At 46.2% G+C, this 21,438-nt stretch overlaps 1 protein-coding gene across 1 annotated transcript in view; it reads left to right on the top strand.

Moving 5' to 3' along the window:
- Positions 1–21,438, top strand: part of LOC109318989 (rap1 GTPase-activating protein 1-like) — a 100,674-nt gene that overhangs the window by 53,744 nt on the left and 25,492 nt on the right. The window contains 3 exon segments of the mRNA XM_019548507.1: positions 757–828; positions 1,013–1,099; positions 3,902–4,036. Coding sequence (XP_019404052.1) covers positions 757–828; positions 1,013–1,099; positions 3,902–4,036 — 294 coding nt within the window.

Consider the following 21,438-nt stretch of genomic DNA (forward strand, 5'->3'; position numbering starts at 1 on the left):
ATCCTTCTGGTGTGATCTTGGGCCAGTCAGTATCTCTCTGATTTCCCTATCTGTACAAAAGGGAAAAGAATGAATAAAATTCCCCTTCACCCAAAGGGAAAATACATATATAATTTTGTAGCATTCAGTTTGGTAATGGGGCCATAGTTGTGTGATATCAGATGCACTACAGGACAGTTGGGATTAAATTGACATCCAATGGACTGCTTACTACACTGTATATTACAACTAGGTCTGTGCTACAAAGTTCTGCCTACCTGGCTATATTAGCTGGGGTGGGGTGGAATCAGTCCTCCAGACTGACAACTATGTCAGTAAAACTCCTAGAGCAGACATACCTGTGTCAGCAGGAAAATGGCTTTTACATCTTACTTTGTGTTCTTTTAGGACGGTAGTATAACTCTGGTTAAAAAAGCTTCTTATGATGGCACATATCTTATGTCCCTGAAGGGGCTTTGCCAAAATAATCTATACCAGCATCATAGCTGTAATGATTTTGTAGCAGAGGTAGTCCTTACATGCCATGGAGAGAGGTACTGTTTTTGATTTGTTCTAAATGTATTGGGTAAGTTAATAAGGTGGCCCCTTGTTCTTTTCTTACAAGACTGCTTAATTTTCTCTGGTCTTTCCAGGATCTATGACCTACAGCAAAAATCCTCTTATATCTTCTTTTAGACCAGTTCATTGCTGTGAAAGGATGTGATATTCTGGTTTGTGTTATGATGTCGAAATTTATTTTTTTCTTTATCATTTCAGGTTTCAGTTACTGCCCGAGATGATGTCCCCTTCTTTGGGCCCTCTCTGCCAAACCCAGCCTTGTTTAAAAAGGTTTGTATTTTTCTTATGGGCCCTGTACAAGAGTGATACAGGGACCATGGTGAGATGCACAGCCTTTCTCCCCTAGTTCATCATTTCCAGTCTGGCTATGTATAGCTACAGGATTAGGGAATGGTTGTCCAAAGCCTCTCATTTTACTTTCCATGAACAACTTAGTCTTCTTCTTTTCCCACAGAGTGCAGAATTCCACGAATTCCTCTTGGCTAAACTCATCAATGCTGAGTACAGCTGCTACAGAGCTGAGAAGTTTGCCAAACTAGAGGTGGGATTATGTGCTTTTGTTTGAATTAGCATTTATTAAATGCAAATAAGAGAGTGCAGTAGTGGCATGTTACGGGCTTACAATCAAAGTAAAAAACCCCAAGAAAATTCAAGGCCCCTTTTACTTTTCCTTAAAACATTAGTCCTTGAAAATTAGGGTACAGGTTTTAAGTAATGATTTCTTGCACTGGAATGGAAGTATGGAGAAGTAACAGCTGGGTTTTGGTGGGGGTTGTTTGTTTTGTTTTTTTCCTCTCCTCTCCTGGCCAACAAGCAGCAGTCCACTATTCAGCCAGAGCTAGTTTACCCTGCCTAAATTGCCAGTAGCATTTGGCTGAGCAGCAGAAAACTGCTGCCAATTTGGCAGTGGCTACGAAAGGGTTACCTCTTGCTTTTGCCTGAGCAGGAAAGAGTGCACAAGTAAGCTGAAGAGTGGGTTCTCCCCACCATTCTGCAGGTCAACGTTTGACCATAACCAGATAAATCTTTTATTTTTCCTCACTCTGTCTTCCCAAAACACGACATTTGTCTTACTTTGGGGCGGGGGAGGGGGTGGCATGCAAAAAAAATACAGTATGTGTGCCATATTAACTCAGTTACATGGTGCATTCTTTGTCTTATAGAATACATGGTATAGTGTAAATACTGCTCTATTAAAGATGCAGACTGAAACCCAGAAAAAGAATTGCAATATCATACACATATATGAAATGTCAAGATTCATGTTGCTGCTGGAACTTTAACATTTCTGTGAGCTACAACATTGCGTAGTGAATAGAGCACTGCCCTAAGGTGCAGGAAGCTTGTGTTCTACTCTTCCACTAGCCTGCTGTGTGGCTATAAATAATCAACTCACTACTCCTTTCTGTCTTCACTTTAAAAAGACCTAACCTACTTTGTAAAGTGTCTTGAGACTTACTAATGAACAGATGCATCAGAGACAGATGTTATTACCAGGGATCCTGGTTTTCTCTGTTTAAAAATCCCAAATTCTGATTGAAAAAACCCCCAAATCTGTATTTTCCTGTAATTTAGAATGAAACACCACTTATATATATAGGTATCAGTTTATAACAGAGCACTTGCAGGGGTGTAGTGACAGCAGCATGCAGCTCACAGCTGACTGTAATGCCAATCAGGCAGGGTTGCCTGATTGGGAACAGGGCCCAGCTGTTCTTTATAAGATTTGGGCCCTGAATAGCCTAGGCAGCAGTTTGCTGCTGCAGCCAAAGGAACAATACTTGGCTGAGCAGCTGCCTTTGGATTATCTTTGAGGGTAAGGGGTGGGGCTATGGGGAAGGAAGAGGCCCCAGGGTCCTGGGTATGACTGAAAAATGCACCCTGCTGGGGAAGGATGGCCTGGTGGAGCTACCTGTGGCGGGGTAGCTCCCCAGCAATGCCAGGCCAGTTGTCTTCCCAGTGAAAGGTGAGTATAGGGTGCCTTCTAACCCCAACCCCACAGCCCTGGTGAGTGAGATCAAGCAGCAGAAGCCCAGACTCACTGAGAGAACTGAGGCAGGGCCCAAGTCAGTGAAGGGATCTGTGGCAGTGCCCAGACTCCCGGTGGAGATCTGAGGCTGCATATAGGAGCTAGAGTGAAGCTTCAGCGGGTAGGGCCCTGAGCCTTGGGGAGGTATCAATGAAGCTCCCAGGGCTAGGGATAAGGCAGTGAGGCCCAGAGTGTGTGGGGCTTGGAGACCATGTGTGTGCATGCGTGCGTGTGTGTGTGTGTTGGGACCATGAGTTCTGGTGGTGAATGTGTTCTGGTGAGACTCTGGAGCTTGGGTCCCAGTGTAACCCACTGGAGAAACATCTGCAAGGCATGGGACATGATAAGGGAAGGTCGGAGTCATGTGTAAGGCCCTTGTCATTGGGACATGCAAACGGGATAGCCTCCCACCTGATTAACACCGGATACATATTAACAAGGTAAGGCAGGTGGTTTGCCCAAAGGCAAATGGGCGGGCCAATGAGTGGACTTCCCCGGGACACCTATTTGTTATACAGTTGAACACAATATTTTATTGATATATTTATGATTTTAAAGCCATTTGGAAGCCTACCAGTGCCTCAGTCATTATAATAGAATGAATTCTAAATACCTGTATATCTTGGCATTTGATTTTGGTTTTTTATTATGGAAAAATCAGAGCTCCTTCTACCCGCTTCACTCACCAGGACACAGGTCCAGCTATGGATTTACCTGGAGCAAGCTGCAGGAGCTACTCTCTACCACACTGCTTGGATGCCATGTGCATGTGTGCACACACACGTGCATATGCTCCCCTGTGTCCTGCTCCCCCCCACCCCTGAGCAGCCCCTTGCAGACAGGAACTCTGTCAGCCTGCAAGGGGAAACCCACAACTTCCCAAGTTTTTCTCCTTTAAAGGATGAAATCTGCATTTTTCTGCATTTTTTTTCATGGCAAACAGAATACCCAGATCCCTGGTTATTACATGACATGTATTGACTTGGTACGGGACAGACAACCCATTCTTAATGTTTTATTTATCACCTATTTTAAATGTGATTTCCTCGGTTTTTCTTAAGGCCACTTGGAAAGTATAAATAGAAATGAGGAAGTTAATGCAAAAAAGTCTAAGACGGTATATCTACCGTCAGTTTTGGAGGAGAACAAGGAAGTTATAGAAGGTTCTACATCTGAAAGGACAAAGAAAATACAGTTCTTCTAGCAGAGAAAGTGAAATGTATCCAATCATGTCTGCCACACTAGAGATTCCAGATCCTGTCTGTTATACTTTCTTTCTTCCTTACCACTCTTCTGTCTCTGTTCCTGGTACAGGAGCGCACCCGCAGTGCCCTCTTGGAGAGTCTCTTTGAGGAGCTGCAGCTTCGCAGCCGCAACATGATGGGCCTGGCCTCTGGGGAGGATGACAAGATGGAAAATGGAAGTGGTGGCTTCTTTGAGAACTTCAAGGTGAGAGATTGAAGATTGCTGCAGTCACTTGGGCACTCTTATGCAAGCTGCTGTCGCCCATCCCAAACTCCATTTTGAGGTCATTGTATCTGTTGGGCCACTGTGCTTGGGATGGGAGGGAGTGGGGAAATGTGCAGCCTGTAGTTCTCATCAGGTTTTAATAAACAATCAGGCATGAATAAGAAATACACACCAACTTTTACTGTGAAACAGAAAGTAAGCTCCTGCAGACCTTTTGTCTGTCTCTAAGGGATGGTCTCCCAATTCCTAAATTTCTCAGTCATCTGAGTTAGGAAGTATCTCTAAATTATAACTTCCAACACTAAAGAGCCAGCCAGGACACCTTGAATTATGCTTTGTCATGCCTCTCAGAAAGAATGCATTTTCTCTATCTATGTCCTCCCTTTCCAGGAAGTGCTGCTGGCACAGTCCAGTATGCCATGTTATTTCTAAAGTCAGACCTCCTGGGTAGAATGAAGTGAACCCTTTCACCTCCTCTCCCTATCTCTTTTTGGCATCTGACAGAGGGGAACTTGCTCCTCTGATACACAGACAAGAGAACAGGAGGGAAGCAGACCCTTTTGTTCTCCTTGGAGTATGTGTCCACACACACACACTTTTCAGTTGTGGGTATTCTTAGTCCCTGACTGGAAATGGTTTTTGCTTTAATAGTACAAATAAAGCATGCTGGAGCCCCACATCCCTGAGGGTATAAATGGTGGTGTGCACTTCCCACTTCCTCTCTTCTGCCCAGCTGGTATGGAGCACTTGGCTGGTTAATACCTATTTCTCATTTGAGGCTGACCTGCCCCTGTTTCCCCTAGTTTGCACTTTTCTTTCATAACACACTCTCTCTCTTTCCTCTTAATTTAAGGGTGCAGGATTCCTATATGTGAGATGGAGGCCTTAATGGTCTTTGCCTCCCCTCTTCTCCTGCCTTGTTCCTAATGTTTCTTCCTCCACACAGTGTCTTAGTCCCTTTACCTTTTTTAAGACAAGACCATTTTTTTTTTTTTAAAGCTTTTTCCCATTTTGGCTTCTTTCTAGTCAGGAAGCACTTCTAATGACATAAATGAAGTCTCCTAGCTTTGGAAATGTTCCCTCTTGTACAGAACTTATTCACATTATCCATTCCCAGTGCCTTTATCTGAGACTCGTATATGCCTAACACGAATCCTTAGCTGCTGCCCATTGGACCATAAATTAGGAAGGAGAGGGAGATGCGTCTCCATGAGAAGTTACTCTGATCAAATCTGGATCTGGCTCCAGCAGTACCTCCTTGCATCAACACTTGTCCATCACAACTTATCCACAGAAGCACCTATTGTCTCTGGTGCCACAGAAACTGATATAAGTGTACTGGTCTAGATCTCAGTCCCCAGGGTAGTCTCCAAGCCAGGTCTCAAACAAGTCCATTTGCTTTTCTGGAAAGCTGCTCAATACTTGTAGTCCTCATAAGCTGTGAAAGACCATCCCAAAACTAGAGATCGAGGCACTGGAACATTAGGCTCTGTGTCATCAGATCAGTTGGTTCCATCGCCTCCTGAGATCCTGAAATTAAGAAGTGTTGGCATAATAACAGGCATGTGTTCTCCATTTCAAAACATAATGGACTCAGTGGGTTTCTTCCATCCCATCTTACCTCGCCTTTCTGGCCTTGGGGCTTTCAATCCCCCACTGATTACAGGCATTAATTGACTTATTCACTTTGTGGAGTCAGTGTCCTCTTCCTGTACTGCTTCAGGTTGCATGCCTACTCATCATTTGGTTCAGCCTGTCTCTCTGAACATTATCATCCTGACAGTGGTGTCAAGGAAGTTTTCTTTTGCTCTGAAACAATGGTTCTATATCCTTCCTCAGTCAAGGGTGCTGTGTGATTTTTGGATCATTTGCCAAACACCTAGATCTTCCACTGGAGTTTATTAAGCCACCTATTCATACATTGATGGACATCCTATAAAAGCCTGGATCATTGATTAATACTGCCATTGTTGATTTGAGAAAATCTCCATGGTGCTGTCATGATCTCCTTGGGGGATCTCTTGGTTGGGACCCACAGCATCACCTCAGTTTCACTGAGTATCTCTGGAAGCTAGCCCAGGCATAGCTTCTAAAGTAGGTGAGTCCTTTATTCCTTGGACTCTGAGACCAGGTCTTCTGGGTCTTTCATCCCCTGGCTATCCATGGCCCCAGAGAGCTACATTCAGGCTTAGCTTCTAGAGAGGGACTTTACCTTTTGAAGGGGATGGAGAGCACCCAAAGTCATATGCAGCAAAGCAGGCAGCTCTTCTTAAACAAAACCGCAGTTAGTAGTTACCTACAATACAGTAGTTGGAGTCCTTGGGCCACAATGTCTAAGCCAGATATCAGGAAGCTTTCAACACAGCCAATACCCCAAGCTGTTTTTCTCTCAAGACATTCAGGGACAGATGAATGTTCAAAGCTTTACTAAATATACCCCAGGTCTAGAAGTACGTGCCGCTTAAGACTGGCTTAAACTTCCTGGAACATTTCGTAAGCATACCAAACACCCCCGCCCCGTCCCAATACCAAGGCTAGCAGACTGCATCACACAAACAGAAGTGGTAACTGTTTTTAAGTCTTTAAATCAGATAAAAGTCCTGCCTTCCCCACTTTTGGCACCTGCTTCTTTGCTCTCCATCTTCAGCAGCACATCCCTTCCACTGCTTGCTGCTGCTGCTATCCCTGGCTGATCCAGGGGGATGGGCAGCAGGTAGGCTCCTTCTCTCTGCCCAGTCCCTCCAGGTGGAAGCAGGGAGCAGCTCTGGAGCTACCCCACTCAATCAATTGGAGAGTACAAGGAGAGTAGAAGCAGCAGGCAAGGGAAGTGGGGAATGGGAGGAGAGGTGCTACTGAGGACAGAGGAGAAGGGCAGGGAGAGATTCTTACCTGCTTTGGAAACTGCTGCTCCCATGGTGTGGTCTGAAAGAGGGATCCAACTATACCTTTGTACCCTCTTTGGATCTTCCCCTGATAAATGTAGGGGGTGTTGTGTGGTCCACTGACTGTGACGCGTAGGAGGCTGCATACTTCAGGGCACCCCCAAGATCTCTGCAACTTTTCAATGCCTCCTTGAAACCCCATGGAGATTAGCTACAGTTAAGCTTATGGCACTCAAACTAGCTTTAGAGAGCAAGAGGGTCCTGAGGATTATTAGAGAATAGAGGAGAATCTAGGACAATTTGGGGAAAGCAGTGAAAGACCTGGATGCATGCAGACAGGGGTCAGGAACCAGGTGCATCTAGCAAGACGGGAGCAGGAACCTGTGAGGGAACTCGAAGAGTGACTGGTAGAGAGGCATCATGGTAGTGGGGTGGGGGTCTTGAGACATGGGAAGGGGAAAGGAAAAGACCAGGGTTCTGGAGCAGGGCAGAGCAAGTTCCCACAAACCTGTGCCTTTAAACAGGATGCTTCACAACCATGCCCCACACATGCCACCTGCTGGGCTCCTTGCCCATGAAGGAAATGGAGAGCAGATCTAGGTTGGGCATTAGAAAGTAAGTCTTCACAGTAAGGGTTGCCAGAATCTGGAGCGGTGCTCTCCACTACCTTGGTGGTCTTCAAGAGGAGACTAGGCAAGCACCTAGCTGGGGTCATTTGACCCCAGTGCTCTTTCCTGCCCAGGGCAGGGGGTTGGACTCTAACTTACTGAGGTCCCTTCTGACCCTAACATCTATTAAACTGAAGCATAAGACCACTGCCAGGGCTCTAGTGTACCTAGTCCACTTCCCAGCTCTCCCCAAGGCATCAATCTACTAACAATACTGGCCTCTACCAGGATGGCTGTGGAGAGCTCTGGACATAGGGTTCCATATATCTAATGACCCCATCCTAGTCAAAGCTTCCCATTGTAATCTCCTTCACCGTCTCAAATCCATCCACCTCTCTTGGATTGACTCCACCGATTATCTGTGCTCTGAACCTGCCCTTCAGTCTCCTCATAAAGGAGTTTTGAATGAAGCCAGACTGCAGGCCCATTTAGATCCTGCTTGCTAATCTCAGACTGTCATCATCCAAAATACACACATCTGAAAACAGGCAGGGGGTGAGGAGGAGGGGGAAGAGCAGGCATGAGGAGGACAGTTTGGACATCAAGAGGTGGAGATGCCCACACGGCAAAAAAATAACAATTTCCTCTAGTTGTCTACACAGCCCTTCCTGGCCCGCATTAACGCGGATACTTACACAGGCAGTTTCTCTTTTCCTGTGAGCGTTTGAAAGGCTCTATGCAGCTTCCTATGTGCAAATTATTGCTGTGTGTTCTGGGAAATGGTGGGGCAAAAGTAAGGCAGTTCAGTGGCTGGGGGCTGCAATGGGGAGCAGTGCCTCTCCATTACTATTGTGGGCATCCAGACACATAACTAGGTCTGGACCTCTGGATTGCCTTGCAGATGCTGAGGGCTCTAGTTGCCTACAAACATCCTCAGGCTTACACTTGTACACCAACAAAAAGCAATAGACTAGCACCAAAATGATGGTTACTCAGGTTGCATTTTTTGACCCTGACATTTCTAGGTATGCAGGCGAAATAATAGAATGCCAACCATAGTGAAGAGCCCCACCTTCACTCCTAGGTCTAATTCAAGGCAAGAAAAAACATTCTTTTCCTGGGTATAAGAAAGTCAGTGAAATGGAAGTATGTAGCATTGCTGTTAAAAAGCTCATTTTTAACCCAGAAATATTATTAAAAAGTACCATAGTCTTTCACAGGTATGCAGTTGTTTTCTGCCCCACCAGCAGATGCATGTGTAGTCAGAAGGTATGTTGTCCCACCTAGAAATGCAGAGTGTTTATATACACAGCTTGCTTTATCATTGTAACCTGGATTCCAGATATACTGGTAAGTCACCTATTAATTTAAAAAAAAAAAAAGCAAAAAAGAAAAAAAAGCAAGAGACATGTTTAGAGCTAGCCTTTTATTGTTTGTACACCCAAAGCACAAGAATATGCATCTAACCCAATGGCCATCTGGCTACCTGCAGAAGCATAATGTAGATTCTCATCTATACCAAATGGGGAAACTGAAGGGGTAGGAGGAAGATGGCATGCAGCTCCGCAGCTGCTCTTCTTGAATGTGCTGAATAGTGTTTTTTTGGGGGGTTTTTTCTTCCCCCCCACCCTCCAATCCAGTTCTTATTTACATACACAGGAGCAGGTTCCTGATGGGGGAGGGAGGGAAGGTGGTGCAGCCATACCTTCTTTTGCTGCTGGTTTGCTGCTAGCAGTTCTGGTCTTGGCTGCCAGACACATGTGCAGTGAGCTCACAGCCCATATACAATAAGCTCTCCACTGTCACTGCATCCCTTCTTTTTGCCATCCTTGTTCTGCTGTTGCACATACATGGTTTACTCTAACAAGCATTCTCTGATTGATTTGTTTAAATTTATTTACTTTTTTCTGCTTTAGCATACCTCTGGGAATTAGACTGAACCAGTTTTTCCATGGCCATGGAAGGATCAGTTAGCTTGGATTTATGTCTTCATGAAAATGTATAAATAATATGGGAAGATATCATTCAACATTTAGTAGTGTTGCCATCATCCTGGGTTTTTTCACTTTATTTTAGGATCTTATGTGACAAAGTTCCCTTTTTTTACAGGTTTCTAAGAAACTTAACAAAGGGTGTAGTTACGAGTCACAGTTAACACATTCTAACTTTAAAGAATGTTAGTTGCTGTTAAAGTTAGTGCATGCTTTGAGCAGTCACACGTTAAGTGTAAATACTCTCTGTAACATGCACTGCTTTCACCTGCCCAAGCAAGCGGGCAAGCCAGGACTCTGGCTAAGAGGTGCCAAGTTGGTTCTGTGCCTGCCCAGCTCACCTGCTCTCTGGGAAGTATAGGTGACCCAGATTGGGACCCCACCAGCCCTGGGAGGCCTGAATCAGGTCTACCAGTTCCCTCTCACCCAGACTGGGTGCTGCTCCCCCTTGGCCCAGATTGAGCCTGACACAACCCCTGCTGCCCTAGATTGGGCCTGCCAACTCCATTGGCGCAGATCAGACCTGCTGTTTTCCACCCCCTCCCCCCCAATCCTGGCAGTCCAGATTAGGCCCACTGCCCTCCTGCCAGCCCCGTTCATGCCTGCCAACCCTTGCTAGCCCAGATTGGACCTGCTGCCCCTCCCCCACTGGCCCAGATCAGGCCTGCCATCCCACCACCAGCCCAGATCATACCTGCTGCCCCACACTCACCTGGCTTGTACACATCACCCTGGATTGGGCCTTTCCCCCCGGGCTGCTCAGGATGACCCCACTTGCTCAGATCCCTAATCACCACTACACCCTTCCCACTGCAGCTACCCGCGTCAAGGCTTACCTGTGGCTGCTGGCATTGTCCTGGAGTAGCAGGCAGAAAAAAGGAACCCACCCACTGCTGCTACCACTCTCTGGGCTGGGCTCAGCCTGAAGAGCAGCAGCAGCCTGGCAGTGGCAGCAACAGGGTAGGCAGGCAATTATGTTCCCCTTTCTTTCCTGCTCCCCCAGGACAGCACTGGCAATACAGGTAAGCAGGGGGACACAGTGGGGCAGAGGGGGAGCCCTGAGGGACAGAAGGAATGGGGGTGAGCTCTAAAGGGCAGAAGAGGAGCCCAGGGGGGTGGGGGGAACAGGGGAAAGCCCTGAGGATCAGGGGGAGGAGAGGAGGGAAGCAGAAGGAGGGAGTGAGTCTGGAATGAGAGTGTAGTGGGGTGGAATTTTTACTTTTAGGGCTCCCCTGGCTACCCCTACTGTCTCTCTGGGGGAAGGTAGAGCATCCACCTGGGAATGGCTGGGAATGGTGCCTCCTGGGACACTGGAGAAGTGCTCTCAACTGGCCTTGGGCCTGTGGAGCAGTCTAATTCGGAGCTGCCTAAAACCAGTGAGAGATGATCCTCACTGCTAATCATTAAAACCCCTGTTTTAAGAGCCCTTAACACATATTAACAGTAATGTGTAACAACACCTGAAGATATACCAATTATGGCAGAAAAATGTTCAATGAGTTTGGTAACATCAGTCAGTATTATTAACATTCTTAAGCTAGACAAGTAATATTCTATGTTTGGATTATTTAAGACCTTCTTGTATACCATTTCCTGCTGTGTTTATTGCTATCGAATTGTTTAATTTGATATCACTCCTGGTGTAGCAGGATATGTTTACTGCTTTCTTTACCCTGCTACCATGATAATTATAATGCCTCCTAAGATTCATTTTGTAGTCATGCATACAGCATTTAGGGCCATTTGCTTTAGCCACACTTCTACAGTCAAACTAAAGCCCTCAAAATTGACTCAGGCCAGCAGCAGTATTTGTCGTTTAACATAAAATCATACAATCATAGGAGAATTGGGCTGTAAGGGATCTCAGAAGGTCCCTTGTAGTCCAGCTCCCGGCTCAAAGCAGCATCATGCCCATTTAAACCATCCCAGGCAAACGTTTGATCTAATGTGCTCTTAAAAACTCCAAGGATGAAAATTCCACAAATTTTCCAGGCAGCCTGTTCCAGTGCTCAACCCCCCTCAGAGTGAGAAAGTTCCTCCTAATAGCTAACTTAAATTTTCCCTTGTTTCAGTTTAAGTACACTGCTCTTGTCCTAATGCAGCCATAGAGAATAGTCGTATCACCACTTTTCTTACAATCACACTTCAGGTATTGGAAGACTGGTATCAAATCCCTTTCAGTCTTCTCTTCTCCAGACTAAATCCCAGTTCTTCCAACCTTTCTGTGTAAAACATGGGGTTATACAGGGTTTCCCAAGCTAAAAATGGGAACAATCTCCTGCTGATTCTGGTGCATCTGCCACCAGACACTTTTTGCAGTGCATTTTCTGCAGAATGTTGCAGCAGACAGACTCAGCAGAACTGTTTCACTGCATTTTTGTGAAAGATCAAAGACTCAGTCCTCCTGCCCTTGTTTGTAGACTGGGGTTATCTAAAGATTAACCTCTTTGTAGCAGAGGTAAACTAGAAATACCAGTTCAGCTCTGGTAAGGGCACATTCCATAACTAATGCCTTTAAAGACCCATGACCTGGAGCTCTCATGTATGCCTCCGCACCTGCACATTTGATTTTTAGATAATCCAAAAGGTTCATTGGGTTCACCTGACTGATTCTTGCTACTCCCATAAGGCTAGGGGCAGTTCTGGCATCAGAAACACTTGCTGTGGTCAGATTTGAGCCATAAATCCCTATCTCTACTTCCAAACTTGTTCATCTAGGACAAACGGGGGGGTACTTCATCTAGAACTTCTCTTCACAGCCTGGATACTACATGATTCTTGAAGGTAGACCAAGGATATTCAACCCTAGTCAGAAAAATAGTAAGACGGACTCCACCAAGTGAATTTACTTAGCAAAATGGCACAGTTTCTCTAACTGGTATCACTTCCTCAGTTGATGGGTAACCCTTTTTATAGTGTTTTTCCTAGGCCCTTGGGTCCCAGAGTTGGGGTACTCACTCAGACCTCCATGCCCCTGAGGTTCTGTCCTCAAGTCAGCATTCAGCAGAGACTGGTGGGATGATAAACAACTTCATCTTTATTGGGAAACGGGATTCAGCAACACACACATTCACAGCTTGCAGGGAGAACCCCACACCACCTAGCATCTGGGGCAAAACTGGGCCATTCCACCGCAGGCCCCTTAAAGGTACATTCCATATACCACATCCCCCTTCTTTACTCTGGGAGTTGCCTCTCAAATAGTTGAATGTTCATCAGTAGCTACTTTAACTCAGTGCTTCGGGATTGTTGAGCCAGAGGTTGCTAGCACTTGGCTCACTGGGGTCTAGCCTTTACTGCTATCCCATTACATAGTCCTTGTACTTCACAGGCAACTTCACACATCCACTCTTAGTTTGCGTGGTGTCATTGGGTGTCTCTGTGGGTACTGGTGGATTCTCTGAAATGTAACAAAACCCTTGCTTTTGGTGGTCTGGTTTTACTTCTGATGTTTGTTTTGCTGCTGTCTCTTGAGGTGCATCAACATGTTCTGCTGGTACCAGTGAGTAACCCTTTCTTAAGTGTCGTCTGTTCCTCCTGTAGACATTACCGCAGGGGAGTTTTACCATGTAGGAACATGGTTCATTCCTTTTTTGCTGTAATGGACACTGGTATCCAACCTGTACTTGTTTGCATCCTTACTTTCCCAGCTGTCTTGTTTGTCAGGTGCGAAACTTCAGGGTACTTGGAGTAATAGTTGACTATTATCAAATAAGACTGTCCCTGTAGGTCAAAAATGTCTGCTGCCAGTTTTGGTCAAGGCAGGTCTGGGATCTTGCATGAGATCTGAGTACTGGGTTGAAGCTCTGGACAAGGTATGCAGTTTGCAATTCATTGCTCGATATGGGCATTCATCTTAGGCCAATACATGATTTGTTGAGCTCGTGCTTTCAGCCTTTGTATGCCTTGATGGGGCAAGTGAACCAATGTCAACATGTTGGTCCTCGCATTGTGTCGAATGATTATTTTAGGTCCAATCATGAGCAAATCATCCTGAATCTGGATTTGGTCTCTGAGAGGCCAGTAAGGCTTTAGTTCAGGTCTAACTTATTTTTCCCTACTTGGCCATCCATTAAAATGCTTAGCTCGAAGGGCTTGTAGTCCCCTGTCAGCCTTCGTGTGCTCCTGTAACTGCTGGAGTAACTGGCCACTGAGTGGCTCTGTTTCAGTTAGACTGTGAACCAAGGAGCGAGCGTTGTGGCCACTAAAAATAGTGTGTTAGCCACTAACATCTCTTTGCCTTTGGTGTAGGGAATCTGGATGTCATATTTTTGGAGCTGCAACGGCATCCTCTGTAGCCATGCTGGAGCCTTTCCTATGGGCTTCGCAAAAATCGCTTCCAGGGGTTCATGGTCCAACTAGGCCTGTACCTGGGTGCCATAGATATATTGGCAGAACTTTGTCATGGCAAAGATAATTGCCCTCGAAGTGTACGCGATTGGTCGCTTCTGCTGAAACAGACATGCTCCTAGGCCATCGCTGGACATGTTGGCTTGGATTTTCAGCTGCTCGGCTGGGTTAAAGTACTTGAGCACAGGTGCCATTGTGATGGCTTGCTTGAGCTTATCCAGGGCTTCCTGGCACTCGGGTCCCCATTGTCAGATAACATCGTTCCTGAGAAGCGCTCTCAGTGGGGCCACTGGGCTGGACTCATGCAGAATGTATTGCGCCAACTACTGAATGGTTCCAAGAAACCTCTGAAGGCCTTTTTTGCCTGTTGGAGGAGACATCCTGCTGATGGCTTCCACTTTATCATCGTCTGGTTTGACACCATCTTTTGAGCAGATATGGCCCATATACTGTCAACTAAAAACTGTATTTTATCCTTATTAAATTTTACTCCTTTCAGACGTGCTGTCCCTCAGGATAGTGTCATGCTTCTCTGGTAGCTGCCACAATGAGCATGTCATCTGTGATTATGTGGATTCCCGGATGTCACCAAAGCACTCATGATTCTTCTGTTGGAATACTTTGCTAGCTGACTTAATACCAAAGGGAAGGTGACTGAAGTGGTGCCGTCCCTATGGGATGTTAAAGATACACAGCTCTGCTGATTCCTTGCCAAATTTGACTTGGCAGTAGCCATCCTTTTCATCAAGAATGGTGAACAGCTTTTTACCAGACAAATTCTTCTGCACATCCTCTACAGTGGGAATAGAAAAGCCCTACTTCAGCACTGCCTTGTTAAGATACCATGGGTCTAGACAAAGTTGTAGTGAACTATCCTTCTTTTGTGTGATCAGAAGGCTGCTGACCCAGGGTGTGGGCTTAGTCACCTTCATAATGACTCCCATAGCTTCTAGTGTTTCAAGGGTGGTTATCAACTTGCCTAAGGGTGCATGGGGAATTTTTCTACACCCATGCACAACTGGTGGCACCTCCAGGTTGACACAGATGTGGTAAGTATCAGGAAATTGGCCCAAACCTTCGAAAACATCTGGGTATAAATGGGAGAAGGTCTGCCTTGGTTGTAGGTACTGTCAGGGCCATTCCATGGACTCGTCTGATAAGGTCTAAGGTGGTGCATGGCACCCTACCAAGTATTGTTGGGTCACTATTGTCTGTTACATAAAAAGTTAAATTGGATTCATTAGCACCAGATTTGCAGTGTGTAATGATTGCACCCTTTGGTTTGAGGCCTGCACTGCCAAATACAACCACCGTAACATGAGCTTGAGTCTTGGGCACTTTGCTTTGCAGGGCCTTTGCTACATTTACCGGAATAGCGTTTGCTTCTGCTGCAATACCTAAATTAAAATAGACTGGCAAGTCAGCAATCATAAGTGTGCTATACCAGGCATTCAGGTTGTCAGAGGTCTGTGAGTGCTGCTTTGCTGACATTGTGCCCATATATAGGGTACTGACTCCTTTTTCAGACTTTAGAGCCTCTCCCTTTGATTTGCACATTTTTGCAAAGTGGTTCACTCCAGAGCAAGTGTACCAAGTTTCCCTGAAAGCTGGGCAGGATCTAGGCTTGTGTGTGCTTCCACACCTTTTGCAAACTTTGCCGTTTGCAGCTTGATGGCTCTCCTGTGGAGCAGAGTTCACTGGGGGTTTGTTTTGCTTTTGCAAAGCTCAGTGGCATCTTTGCTTTTGCTCAGCTGTATGTAAGTTTGCTTCTGCAGACATAACACAAGCCTGTACTTTTGTGAAAGCCTTTACCCTACAGATGTCCACAGCTTGTGCTAGGGTGAGAAAGGGGTTTTCCCCCGAATGATGCATGCCCCCAATGCTTGGGGGAGCATGGCTGCTCTGGTGGAGGCATGAGCGCGGCAGCGGTAAGCATGGAGCTCCCGCATACGATGGTGGCACTGTCAGCGGTGGTGGGTGAGAGTGGTGGCCGGGGGCTGGTGACCACCCACAGGCACTGGTGGCAGCAGCGGCCAGCAGGGATCGTGGACCATCTCCCCTTTTTTTTTTTTTTTTTTTTGTCTTTTTGTAGGGGGTAGATTCGCACCCCTTACATGCTGCCTCTGGGTTTTCCAAAAGCCTTTCCTTGAATTTGCAGTCAGTTATGCTGAAAACAATTTTGTCCCTTAACATAACATCCTCAGCAGGTCCAAATTCACAATGCTGTGCTCTATTTCTGAGCTCTGTAACAAAATCATCTATGCCTGCAGCCTCACTGTATTTAAGTTGCCAGAACTGATACCTTTCAAAAACAAGGTTTTTTTTTTTTCTGGGTTCACAGTAGTTCTTGAATGCTGCAAGCACCTCCGTAAGGGTTTTGTTATTAGAGTCTCCAAATATACCTTACATGTTGTAAATTTCTAGGTCTTTATCCCCAATGCAGTGAAGCATGAGTTCAATTTTATAATCCTCTGCCTCTTGCTCAGCCTTTGACTGCAAAGTATAATCAAAGCTTCTGTTCCCATCTCCTCCAATTCTCCCCAAGATTTCCAGTAAAAGATAATGCTGGTGGAGGTTTGAAATGCTCTGGGTTTTTGGGGTTTTTTTTAGCATGCTGCTGGTGACTTCACTGAGAGACAGGTCACTTCTGACACCATATAATGGCTTTCCTAGGCCCTTGGGTTCCAGGGATGGGGTACTCATTCAGACCTCCATGCCCCTGGGGTTCTGTCCTCGAGTCACCATTAAGCAGAGACTGGTGGGATGATAAACAGCTTCATCTTTATTGGGAAAAGGGATTCGGCAACACACACATTCACAGCTTGCAGGGAAACCCCCCCGGGGAAAACTGGACTGTTCCACCGCAAGCCCTGTAAAGGTACACTCCATATACCACACACTTCATACCCAGCAGGTTCTGTTTCTGTTACAGGCCTTGGAGTTGAGGGTTAGCTAAGGTATACCTTCTTTAGGGACCCTGTGCAATAGTGGATCCTGAAGCTGATCCTCATGACTTCCATGGCCTCACCTTTTGAGCCACTTGTACCAGGGAGCCTAGGGCTCATTCTTTCTTTTTAAAGTACCATGTTGCAGATACATCCAAGGCAGCTGAATAGAGAGGCTAGCTGAAAGAGAGTAGGCAGCAAAGAAACATAGCTGCCTAGGCATGAAGCTGCACATTAAGGGAAAGGGGAACACCTGCAGACAGTCAAAAGAACACTGCACAGAATATGCTGGCTGCAAGAGTACAGGCAGCTAGACCCCCAGAGACTGAGTGCCTATTGCAGAACCTACCTTACCTTAGAGACTGCAGAGGAAAGAGCTCCAGAGCAGGGGGATGCAGAGGAGCTTCCAAGAGATACTGCTGCTACCCTGGGCAGACAGGTAAAATGCTGCTAGCTGGCAGCAGCATAGGGCTTAGGAAAGGGGAGAGCTCTGGAAATCAGCTGAGGAGCTGATGTTTGGGTTTGGACGAGGTGAGGAATTTGTGTTATGGCCGGGGGATTCTTTTTCTGTTACAGTTATGTGTGGACCAGGTTGAAATTGATAGGGGAGGTAGGAGGTCCCAGAGTGGTGTGAGGCATGGGCCTGCCAGGGCAGGACCTCAAGCTTCAGTGTAGCCCAAGAGGGTCAGAACTAGGGCCAAGACCCGGACTCCAGCAAGAGAGTAAGAGAAAGAGACAGGGCCAAGGACCCAATGTCCAAGAGGGCTGGAGTCAGAGTCGAGAATCATAGCACCCAAGAGGGGCAGCGACTACAGCCAGGAGACCACAGCCCAAAAGGAGCAGAGTGACACAAGGGATGGAAAAGCCCACTGAGGTGGGAGATGAGACTGGGGCTAAGTACCCACCGAACTGCTTGATTGGGAACATCTGTGAGGGATGGACATTGTTATAGGGGAGGTGGGAAGCCAAGAAATTAGCCCAAAAGGCACAGGTGCCTGGGGGAGTGGGCATGTATGGTCCAGCAGAGCCAATTTAGTGAAAGGGATATGCTGACAGGGAAGACAGATTAGGGCTCACTGTAGGATCCATGGACTGCTTCCCCTTTCAAATTTAAGAATATCAAAGTGTGGTACGTAGAAGTGAAGGGAGAGACCCTAGAGCCAGATATCAGCAGGAGCCGCAGAGCCACCACCAGGCATCACAGTTGCGCCTGGGGCTTAGTACTGTTAAATAGCTATATATGAATATGGCATTCAAGCATAAGCAGATTAATACGCAGCCCAGCTGGGCACGAGCCCAGGGGCCTGTACCATTTGAGGCCCTGGCCCCGGGATCCTCAGCAGGGAAGTGAAAGCCATAGTTTTAAATGCGCCCATCTTTGGTGCGAAGTTTAAAACTGCTGCTTACACATTTCCTTCCCTGGGACCTGGAAGTGAGGCCCCTCCATCAATGGGACTGCGGGATGGGGCCCACAAGGCTGGGGTCTGACTGGAAGAACCAGCCCCCAGTCTGGGGGGAAGGGATGGTTGGTTGCTTTCTCAGCCTGATGAAGGGTATTTGTACCTGAAGCTTGCAAAGAAGAAAATTTCCAATTATGTGAGCTGGTGTAATAAAACATATCAGATTTACCCAAAGAACCTTGTCTGACTATGTCCTTAGACCAACACAGCTACAACCTACACCCCTGAAACTTGGTAAGTTCCAGGCTTTTATGAAAATCCTCTGTGAACTGCCTTTTATCCAAATAAAGTAGTTCTCAGGACCCACCCAAAGTTCCTGCTTACAGTTGTCACTAAATTCCCCTGGAGTCATCAAGTATTCTTACCAACTTTTTCCCCAGTGTCTAGTGCCTCCCAAGAGGAATTTTCTCTGTGGCCCCTTGATGTTAAAAGAGTACTGATTTACTGCTTGCATAGGACTAAATTCTTTCCTAAATTCCTCCCCGCTTTTTGCTGTAGCTGAAAGATCTAAAGGCTTAGATAATAGCCCAGAGAATACTTGGCTTGGTATTAAACTAAAAGAAGTTGTGTTATGAAATTGCCAAAGAGACCTGCCCTTGATTATATGTTCCCATTCCACCAGACTTCAGGTCACCTCTTCAGGCTCCCTTTGCAGTGTTTTAATTGCTGACATCTGAAACTCTGCCCATACCTTTGCAAACCACTATGCCATTAGGAAAAACTTTAAAGTAGATGCTGCATTTGGCAGGGTGGTCCTTCAGATTTCTGTTCACCTATGGGACTCCAAGACATACTTTCAGATATATATAGGAATTGCTTTGGAACCACTCACTTTGAGAATTTGTAGGTGGACAAATATTCAAAGAAAAAAAGGAAGTTACCTGAGCTCTTTGAGACACATTATCCATATAAACATTTGAACTTAAACCTCCTTCCTCTCTTCCTCAAACTCATGAGTTATACAGACTCCCTTGTAATGAGGGAACTGTAAGGCAGGAAGTGCACACTGCCTTTGAATCCCTTGGTGTACAGAGGCCATCTGGAGTTGGGACTGGAGCACATTCCACAGGCAAAAATAGTCTCTGGTCAAAGACTTCAGGGGCTGAGCAAGAGAGAATATATATATCAGCAGTTCATCTAAAAAAGCTCCTGTTACAACAAGTAATTAGTTACACTCCAGCCCCACAGTAACTTCAGCATCTTTAAGATTCCTATCTTGTGGATTCTTTTCCAAACACATATATCAATGTAGTGCTAGTACGCTTTGGAAAACTTAGATGCATTTACACAGAGCTCATTCAGGAACAGGCAGTGGCAGTGATTTTTGAATTACAGTGTCTTCCATCCATTATGGCACTTTCTTGGTGCCTCATAGAGCAAAAAAACCCTTTTCTTCCCTTACACTACTTACTAGGGGTATGCGAAGCTTTGGTTGCTGTTTCGATTTGGAGGAGATTCGGCCCAATTTGGTGGCTGAATCTCTGAATTGAATCAGGAGACCTGTTAACCTTTCCGAATCGAATTGGATGCCTCTGAATTGATTTGTAGAGATTTGGGCATAGACACAGTTTTATATGTTTTTCTATGTACCTTGAGGTACCAGGCACAGCTCATGAACACTGATGGTGTGGCAGATGGAGCATCCCATGGAAGTGTGGGGGATCCTCCATGCACTCAGTGGTAGACCTGGAAGTGGACCAGAAGTCCACTTCCAGGTCTGCCATGGAGTTAATGGGGGACCCCCCCGCTGACCCCTGGTTCAGCTACTAGCGCCTCCTGGGTCTGGAGGAGCACCCAAGGTCCCTCTGCGGCCGATCCCTGAATCAGGGGAGTGTGAGGGGGTCTCCCGCGTGTTTGGTGGTGGACCCAGAAGTGGACCGGAAGTACTTCTGGTCCACTTCTGGGTCTGCCACCAAGCACACAGGGGATGCCCCTGTGCTTCCATGGGATGCTCCATCCACCCCACCATCTCAGCATTCACGAACAGCGCCTGGTACCTTGAGGTACGTGGAAAAAACATAAAGCTGTGTCTATGGCCAAATCACTGATTCTCCGAAACAGAATCGAATCTTCAGATTTGGCCGAGTCAAATTGGGACAGTGATCTGAATCAGTGAATCGCATCACTGTCCCACAGATCAGGCCAAATCTGAATCAAATACTGCCCGCTTGGCATACCCCTACTACTTATATTCTGCATCAAAAACAAAAAAGAAAGAAACAACTGAAACACAGATGGGAAAGCTGTCCCCACAAGCTCCCACTCAGATTCCCTTGTGAGTTGGCCTTTTGGCTAGCTTCTGGTGTCCTTATTCCTTGTGACCAATGACTGATGAGAAGTCAGCCACCTTGTTTTATAAGCTGAGCTGCTGAGGACTGAATAGACTACCTCTGCATGTACCTGTTGGAGTGGTTGGCACGTTTAGGGCTGAGGCACGTGGGCAGAATCTGTGTATGCACATATCATAGATTTACACTGCCACGACCTGATATGATCCCGGCACCCATTCCAGCCTGGGGCAGGAGCTCGAACCTGTTTAGGTCCCTTCCGACCCTAAGTACTATGAAACTGCTACGGCTATTCTGTCTGTAAACAGAAGATTTCACACTCAGCTCAATACTTTTCACTATTCAGAAATCTCTTCTTCCTTCTATCAGTTGCTGTCCCTCTGTTATTATGCTGAGATGACTTGTATAAGAGGTTGGAAAAGGAGAAATGTTATGGGAAATGTCTACTTTTTTCAGAGTAGAGAGGTTTTGGTTCATAGCTTCATGGTTGTTAGGGGCTGGAAGGGACTTTACAGATCACTGGGTCCAGCCCCCCTGCACTTTGGCAGGAAAGACTGCTGGGCCCAGCAAGATGGGCATCAAGACGCTTTTTGAAGATCGCCAGGTTTGGTAACTTCTTATTTGGACCCAATATTTAGGCCCAAGACAAAGATTTATAGTGGAGGTGGAAAGGGTTAGTCCCTTATCTTGCACTGAGTAGTATGTAGTATGAGAGGATGCTGGCTTATCAGAAAAGTTGTGGTATTTATTTGGTGGGGAATCTCTTCCTATCACATGAGGACTAGATCAACTGAGAAAGAAGCTGCCATGGGAAACAAGATTTTGCAGGCCCTGGGGCATATTCATCAACTGGGACC

The sequence above is a fragment of the Crocodylus porosus genome, unplaced genomic scaffold (genome assembly GCF_001723895.1).
Source record: "Crocodylus porosus isolate Cpor-Errol unplaced genomic scaffold, CroPor_comp1, whole genome shotgun sequence".
Classification (NCBI taxonomy): domain Eukaryota; kingdom Metazoa; phylum Chordata; order Crocodylia; family Crocodylidae; genus Crocodylus; species Crocodylus porosus.